The sequence below is a fragment of the Glycine max genome, chromosome 17 (genome assembly GCF_000004515.6).
Source record: "Glycine max cultivar Williams 82 chromosome 17, Glycine_max_v4.0, whole genome shotgun sequence".
NCBI classification, from domain to species: domain Eukaryota; kingdom Viridiplantae; phylum Streptophyta; class Magnoliopsida; order Fabales; family Fabaceae; genus Glycine; species Glycine max.
The window spans coordinates 31,754,930-31,764,101 of NC_038253.2; the positions used below are offsets into that span (position 1 = coordinate 31,754,930).

Below are 9,172 nucleotides of genomic sequence, written 5' to 3' on the forward strand. Positions count from 1 at the left end.
ATAGTGATATATTCATGATAACAAATTATTATTACTTATTAATTATTAATATAAGAAACGAATAAATATAAATTATCAAATAATACTATTATCTTAATTTTTGCACACAATCTCTGATTTGGATTATTAAGTAATACTATTACCTTAAATATAAATCATTTCACAATATCTATGTTGATAATAAATTATTATATTTCTTATATATAATTACCTTGAATACTAACAAATATTTATTATTATTGATTTGAGTTTATAATACTTTTTAAAAAAAATCAATCAATTTCTACATATATTAGTCATATAAAAATTTGTTAATTTTTTTATATTATTATTTGAAAAAATTGTATACATGATAACTATTACATGTATCAATGGTAAATTTATTTAAAACTTTAGCAACTTTAATTTAAGTATTTTAATTAATATGTTATGGAGTATTCATCGACTTTGCTTATGACTCATCTTTGTTGGAGAAGTAGACTCATCACTTTTGCTAATGATTAATCTCCGTTGAAGAATCGAGCGGATCACTTTTGTCAATTACTAATCCATCCACAAGGCTTGAACATGAAACCTTACCTAAGTGAAACGACTTCTGTCTCACTCGATCTAATGTCTTATTGGTTCTATTTGTAATAATTAATTAAGTAATTACATTTAAAAATCTATTACAAAATAAAATTTTGTCTCGTGAACATATGTTACTCTTTTTAACAAATATTAGTCATCAACAAAATCATTAGATATTTCATATTAATAACATAATTAAAAAAATAACAAAAACTAAATTAATTTTTTAAAAGAAAGTCAAAAGGAAACATAGAAGACATCACTAAAGTAAAGTAAATTCTATCCAAGACAACACCTTCTATAATAGTCATCATCTTAAAATTGAACAGGTGTGTATATAAAAATATATTTAAATATTTATTAACATACATTTATTTAAATTTAAATTAAATAATTAATAATATATAAAACTTAAAAATAATATAAAAATTACTCTTATAAATTATAAAATATAAATTTAATGTCCATGCCAGACACTAGATGTTAAACTACTGACATAAATAATTATATTTTATTGCGAGCCATAAATAATTATGTTAACAATACATAAAAATTATTCTAAAATATAACCTACCCCAATAAATTTTTTAAAATATCTTGATAGTTTCAAAATTGCCTTAGTTTAAGTAACTAAATCCAAATCCAAATTCAGTATTGTTAGAGTTTAATATTGATATAACAAATTTATAAAACAATTTTATATTATTATTTAATCATAAATCATATTAAGATATACTTTAAAATAATTTTATAATATCATTCAATTATAATATATATATATATATATATAATAATTTTATTGAGTTTTATTTTATTTTATTTTCTTAAAAGTTGTTAAAAATTATTGCAACGATGGATGATTTATTAAATTCTTAAATTCTATTTTATTTTTATTTTGCAAATTATAAAATGGTAGAAAATGAGGAATTGCACTTTGCGAAGGGTAAGAAAGGAGAGAGAGAAGCTGCGCACCTTTTCATACTAGTGCTGATTGCTGAAACTGCCATCGCTCGCCATTTGCACAAAGATCCCAACAACACTTGAAAGTTGAAACAGAAAAACACCAATCCCTCATCGTACTGTTCCGTTATCAATTCTCGTGTTTAAGGTTTGGTTCCCTTGGACCCTGTATTTTTCAATGTACTTTGATCACTTTTTTCTTTCGAAGTTTTTCTCTTTTTTTGCTTCTTCTTTTTTGGGTCTTTGATTGTTTGCTGGGTCCGCTTCAATTTATGTCTTCTTAGCTGTTTGTGTGTGTTTTTTTTTGCCAGTTTTTCCATCCCTTTGGAATACCCTTTATTTTGGATTGGTCAACTTGCTCATTTTTGTATTAATAATGAAAATTGGGTTCTCTATTTTCTTTTTCTTTGAGAAAAAAATTTGGATGTTAGATGAAGGGTTTAAGCTGATGTTAGATGAAAATTGGCGTCCTTAATGATCACTAAACGATGTATAAGCTGATGTCATTGTCTTGTTCCTCGTGAGTCCTATTGGTTTTATTAACTTTGCTAAGGAAATGTTGGTTGATTCCCCTGGATTAGTTAGCTGAGGTGGCAGGTGGTTAGCATTTTAGTCAAATAATTTGCTTGATGCAAAGGGATATTTAGGAGGCCGGGGTGCTTGGAAAGAGGGGGTTGGGAATGTTGGATTTGTTTTGTATGAAGCAGGGCAGACTGCTATGTTTGTCTCAAAGCTCTGTTTTTAGTTGGATAAAATCACTCTAAACCAGAATTTTATTCTTGGTTCCTATTAAAGATCAATGTTAGCTGAGCTACACGCATCGTGCAATTTACTGAATAATTTTATATCAAGACGATTTATTTTTTTACAATGGCAAATCAGAATCTAGTGTGCAACGTGTCTTCAGCATAATAATTGTGTCTTTAGGAAAATATATGTGAAAAAAAACACAAATAGTTAGTTATACTTATGTCAGTTTGTGTTCAGTCAAAAAAAAAAAAAAACTTCTATCAGTTTGTGTTTTCCTTTCCCTCCTTTTGTCTGTTTTATCCGTAAAGAAACCCTATTTTACAATTTTGTTGATTTTTTCCCTCACTCTCTCTGTAGTCTGCCTACGTTCCGCTTCCTTTGCCATCAGAGCAAGTCCACGCTTTGAACCCGGTCGGGTCACACATGGCTACACCACCACAATGGGAATTTAGCTGGTATCTCTCTCTCTCTCTCTCTCTCTCTCTCTCTCTCTATATATATATATATATATATATATATATATATATACCTTTTCAACCAAGTTTTAATTTTTAGGTTTTTGCATTCTGTGAACGATGATGCAACACATGTATCTCTCTCTTGATATTTGCATTGTTCCCGCTCCTACTGTTTCATAACTTATTCTTTTCTTCAAGTTCGTTGTTGTTGTTGTTATTATTATTGTTGTTGAGAATTTTGAGTGACTCTAATTTCTTATTTCCGGAGGATTTGGAATAAACCATCAATTTGGTCCCTCAACTATTATCTTCTCTCCTCTTAAGCAATGAAATTTTATAAGTAGTCTTTAAAGTATTAAATATATATATTTTACCAATGTTCAGGACTGGTTTGAAGGATTTTCCAATATTTAGAGGACTATTTAGCATGATGTAATGCTTGGAGGATTACTTATATAATTTCTCTATTTTAGAGACTATGTAGAAGAGAGAGTAATATTTTAATGATGAAATTGTTTCAAGGATTTTTGTTAACATTTGAATTTGGTTTCTAAATTGCCCAAATATTGAGATCCTTCTTTTTTGTATGTCATCCAAAGAATCCTTGTTAAATTTAGGGAATAAAAGTGCTATATATATGTGTGTGTATATGTATGTATATACCATGCTGTTCCTTGAGATTTGACCATAGGATCTCAGGTAATGAAGACTCTTATTTCGAATTTGTGGAGTATTCGCATTATGCTTTTGATTTCCGTTTTGGAACTGGTCTTATATTTTAGTAGTGAGATGGTATTTATTTAGAAATTGGTAACTTTAGTCATACCTCTCTTGATTACAGACAGGAATCACATTTAAGAAGCCTTTCTTTTCATGTCTTTATCTTATTTCGTTGCAAACTCATGGCTGAAAATCTTGATCTGAACATGTAAAGGACAACATATATTTTATATGTAGTTATGTACCCTTGTGATTTTCCCAGCAGGATGTTTAGATGCTATTGGAATACAATAAGATGCATACTTTTAGAAGTGTAATAAATTGGAAATTGTAGAAGTCTGTTATCAAATGATTATCTTCTTAGGTGACAAGTTAATTGTGAGGATGTGATATTAGAAGCTCTGATATATCACATCTTGGCAGTGGTTCCCAGGTCATAAGTCACATTGCTGCCCAAATATATTTTCTTGCTTAAAATAAATTTAGCCAAGATTGTATAGATAACTGTTATGGTGCATTTTATTACATGTTTTGCTTGTTGAAATATAAAGATTAATAAGAATGGTGATATTGACACAGTAAGAAGATAAAAGTGGGAGAGCTTCTAGGACAGAAGATGGTAGTGACAAGGAACTATCTAGTGAAAAAAACTTTAAAGTCCACTTTCATTCTAACTGTTTGAAAGTATGAGTGCATGATGAAACCAACTTTTGAAACTTATCTTAATTTGTGTTTTAAGTGCCCTTTTGCTAAAGAATTCCACAAAGATCAAATGAATACATGTCCATTGGTTTTAAACCTATAATGCAAATAAATGAACTAGAAACTTCAAAGTTTAGAATTCTTTATTACATGGCACAACGTGTAGGGTCCATGCCACCCTCCATGCTTCTGTTCACAACACCATATATTCCATCTGTCTTGCTAGCCCTTCCTTGTCCCTTTTTGACTTCTTTGAGACAGGGCATTCATTCAATGTGTCTTTTTGTTGTTTGCCAAAAGGTCAGGGGTGGCCAAAAGAACCAAACTGCACTGAACTGCAAAAACAGTTTGCCTGAACCGAACCGAACTGAAAAACAGTTCAGGCGAACAGATATTTAAAAAAACATAAGGAAAGATGCAATTCCAGATTGTAATATAAAAAGAAATAATTAAGAACCCAACTAGGACGCGAGGGGAGAAAAAAGTTCATCAGACAGTAGAGACTAGGAAGCAATTGCAACCCCTGATCATGCAGGGAATACATAACTTTCAAATTAGAAAAAGTTGAAATGCACTTTAAATTTCACAAGTATAGTCAGTTTTTAGCAGTTTGGGTTATCAACAGTTCAGTTTTTAAAAACCAAACTGTATAACAATTCGGTTTAGTTTTTATTAAAAATAGTTCAGTTTTTTTTAGTTAAGTTTGGTGCAGTTCAACACCAGTTTAGTGAAGTTTGTGTTTTTTTTAACAGCACAAGAGCTGCTTCCTGGTTGAATAAAGTTGTTATTTTCTGTTACTGTCCAAGGCACACATAGGCCCAAGGTCAGTATACAAGAGAAGGAAGTATAGGGGCAATGCATCTAATCAGAATTAAGAGAGGGAGGGAGGCTCATGTGAGTTAGTGGGAAGGGACTATTACATGTGTGATATGTTAGGGGGGTTGGGACCTGGAACTAGATTTGGGAGAGGGGAGCACTCTTGAATTGCTCTTCTGGATACATATTTGAATTCATATACATTGGCTCTTGGATCAGTTGATCGAAACCCATACAAATATCGTTCTCTCATTCATTTTTCGTGTAGTCTTGGTACCTTACAACTGGTATTCAGTGTCCTTGATCCTATTAGTTTGTTATGGTCGTCACATGTGTTACAATGGAAACTAGGATGGAGAATATGGAACCGACAAATCAAATCCTGTTTGAATAAACAAAACCAAAGGAGAAATAATGAAATTCCCTACTGAGTCTTCGACTCACTTTTTTTTCTTTTCTAATGTTTCAGAGCAAGGTTACTTCTCTCCTTGCTATTAGGCTTGAGCTTGAATTAGTCTGAACTGCATCTTAAACAATATGTCTATAATTTATGTAATTGTTTTGATAGTGTCTTTTCCTGTAATTTGAAGTGTATTTTTCATTGTTAGCGGTAGCTTTCCACTAGTGTAATAATATATATTTTGGTTATTCATTGCACTTGTGTTTTTTTTTTTAAATGGTTCACATTTTGTACGTAGCTTTTCTTAGAGAATGTGAACAGATTTATAAAGGACAAATTTATAGCTGATTCACAATATTAGAAAAGGAAAATATTTAAAAATTTGGTATGGCTTATACCTTAATAACCCTCCTGTTCCGTAAAACTTTAAATTCTCTACTAACAGATTAACAAAGATGTAATTTATTGTTGACAAAAGATTTATTATAATTAACACTTGCATTTTTTTCTGTGTGTGTAGTCTTTCCATATTTGTACTTCTTAGATTATAATATAATAAATGAATGCTGAGAGTAGTTTTGAATTTGCTCAGTTGCTTGGTATTTCTCAGTTGCTTGGTATTTCTCAGTTTCTTTTTTTGGTTGTTGCATCTGACTTTGTTGTGTGTCCTAGTTCTTGGGCTACTAATGATATTATAGAATTAGGACTATGTAACTGATAGAACACCAGGTTGTATAAGTGTTATTCAATTCCATTAAGGCACTGAGCCAAAGTTCTTACCAAAAAAAACAGAGCCTAGGCTTCTCAGAGAATCATCTGATCTGGTGAATATATGTACATCAATTGTGTGCAAATTTGCTGAACTTGAAAGAATCACTACCATGAAAAAAGCTTGCTTCGAAAATGCTGAGGTTTTCCTTGTGTACTGAAATTAATACTAACAAATGTCTGTTGTTAAAAATGGAATGATAATTACAGTGACATGGAAATGTATTTTGGATCGGAGGAGAATGCTTCCATTGTGTATGCTGCCTTAGCAGTTGACAAAGAGGTGGTTGTCTGAAGACATGAGCTTTCCAATGCTTTACCAATCGTTTTCAACTAGTTTTAATGTAATTTTGTGCCTTGTGCAGTTACAGCCTGATAAAGTAAAACGACTTATGACAGTGTCTGATGGAAAGCTATCAGTGTGAGTATCTTTGGTATTAATAGTTGAAAGATTTTGTAAATGAGTTTATGTTCGGTTTAATAGAGTGCATCGTTTGCTGGTTAAATGTTATTTTGTTATTAGGAGTAAATTAGGATATTAGCATATAAAACACATTGTTTTGATAGCTCAAGTGAAGTTTTTATTGTTATCAATTTTGTCTATGAAATGCTGCTATCTAAAGATACCCGAGAGTCTGTATCATGTTTGGGTTGATTGCAATTGTTTTTTTCATGAAGACATTATGACAATGACTACAATTTTAAATATATCATGTGCAATATGAGCACTTTCTGTTAGTCATTAATTTTAGGCTGACTTTTATCTAAAAGGATTCATTTGCTGCTGTCATTAGTTAATTTAGCTTCAAGGACATGCTGAATGTTAAATCTTACTTCTCTCTCCTTTCAATCTTTCTTATCCAGGCACTTTGAGGCAACAGAAGCCAGATTTCTTCGGGCATCATTTAGTGCTTTTGTAGATGTCCTGACACTAGCCACCAAAACTATTGAAGAATTTGGTCAAGTAATGAAGTTGTGACGTCTCCTCATATATTGAATGTTAGATTGTTGAAGTGGACTATGACTTTTACTGTCTGAATGTACCCTTATTTGTTTCTTTCAAGCAGGAAAAGATTTTCACATTGTTTTGAATTTGTATTACATGATGTTTCAAGGGTTTAATATGTAATGCTTAGTCACTCTAATAATCTTCTTCTACTACTACCTACTCTCAATTCCTGAATGCTAATTGTTGACATGACACAGACAAACATGACACTTGTTTTCTTATATTTAGAAATTTGTAATATATTGTATTTGTTTAAAGAAATATGTTTTTTTTTAATGATTATATATATAAACCTAGTTTTTATTGAATAGGCTACTAGTATTTTAGTCCATACAATCATCAACAGAATAAATATTTATTTAAATAACTAAAATTTATAACAAATAAATATTTATAAAAAGTATTAATTATATGATAATTAAAATGTGCAAGAAATAAATATTTTTGAACAAATAATTTATATTTTATATTTATTATAAACAATTTAAATTATTGATAATTTTTTTAAAAAATATTAAAATTTAATTTATAAATAAAGATGAAAAAGATATAGGATAGAAAAGATATGTTAAGAAAAATTACTAAAAAGTGATTAATTCTAAATTCTAAAATTATCCATCATTATCAACCTTAGTCAGCATTAATATTGTTAAAATCGAGATGTTATCTAAAAAAAAAGAGAAGAATAAAAACTTATAACTCAGATTATAAGATCTTACTTTCCCTATCTAAAATACTTATATATTTTATATTACTGTTATTTTTTAATTTGTTATATCATATATTATGATTTTTTAGTTTATTATGTTATTTTTTTATTTTTAAATTATACTTTTAATATTTTTTATTATTGTTATCCTTTAGTTTATTATATTGTATATTATGTTTTACATAAAAAAGAACAACTTAGACATGGCAAGAAAATCCATATTCGTGGGTACCCGTTCGAATCCGTCCCGACTTTAATGGGTAATATTCGAGTTGACTGGGTATGGGTTCGGGTTCGGGTTTTTTTCCGATAACCAAAAGTCGGGTATGAGTACGGGCATAGGATTACTAGACCCTTCCCATTCCCGAACCCAAATCCGTCCCGCCACTTAAAATCTTTAGAATTTTTGCATAATTTAATCAAAATGCATAGAATTTTTATTACTATTTAACTTTATTTTAGAATTTTTACATAATTTAATATTATTTTCTTAACTATTTTTGTAGACACATGCGCTATAATAAATTTATTGATATATAAGTAGTTAAAAATAAATGTTTAACAATCAATTTATTTTTTCTAAAATCAAATTTTTAATATTTTTTTACAAAAAAAAATATTTTTCTAATTTGAATCGTGTATGGGATGGGGTCGGGGATACCCGATACTCGATTGGTACGGGGATGAGACAATAAACTTAAATCCGTCGGATATGGGGTACGGGTATGAGAATATGTTGGAGAATCGGGGTAAGGGATTGAGGAGACAATACTTATATCCGTCCGCCCCATTGTCATGTCTAGACCAACAACAACAAAAAAAAGAGAAGAGAAGCTAAATTGGACTAAATTGGGCTGAAATTGAGGTCCCACAAATGAAATTAGAAAAAGAGAAAAGGAAGAAAAAACCCCTTGCTATATTCATTCTCTTTTTTCTAATTACACCCTGATTTTTCTTTTAAAAACTTAAATAACCTTCTTGTTTCAAATTATCTTTATTCCCTCAAAGTGGCACACACTCTCCCCTATCTTGTTTTGGTTTTCCTTTCTTCTTCACTTTCTTGGTTTTACTAATTTTATAACTTTATTCTCTTACCACAAATTAAGAAAATGCTTACAAGTTTCAGATCTCCATCTCCATAGATAGTTTGTACATATTGTATAATTTGGTTAGAGGTTTAAGAGATGAGATATAAAAGACATTAAAATGCTTTCTCTGTGTGTCATTTTGCTAAGATTATTGTCTTTTTGGATTTTGGAAATAGATGCAAAACATTGTTTTTATTAAATTCTGGAGAGTACTTTATAGAA

The 9,172-nt window shown here is 29.9% G+C and overlaps 1 protein-coding gene across 1 annotated transcript; it reads left to right on the top strand.

The window, feature by feature from the left end:
- Positions 1-1,487: 1,487 nt before the first annotated feature.
- On the top strand, positions 1,488-7,427 carry LOC100527271 (transcription factor Pcc1 domain-containing protein). Its single transcript, NM_001354207.1, has 5 exons — positions 1,488-1,678; positions 2,638-2,735; positions 6,355-6,427; positions 6,510-6,565; positions 7,009-7,427. Exons 2-5 carry the CDS (start codon positions 2,704-2,706, stop codon positions 7,121-7,123), a joined length of 276 nt encoding a protein of 91 aa, NP_001341136.1. The 5' UTR covers positions 1,488-1,678; positions 2,638-2,703; the 3' UTR covers positions 7,124-7,427.
- Positions 7,428-9,172: the final 1,745 nt, after the last annotated feature.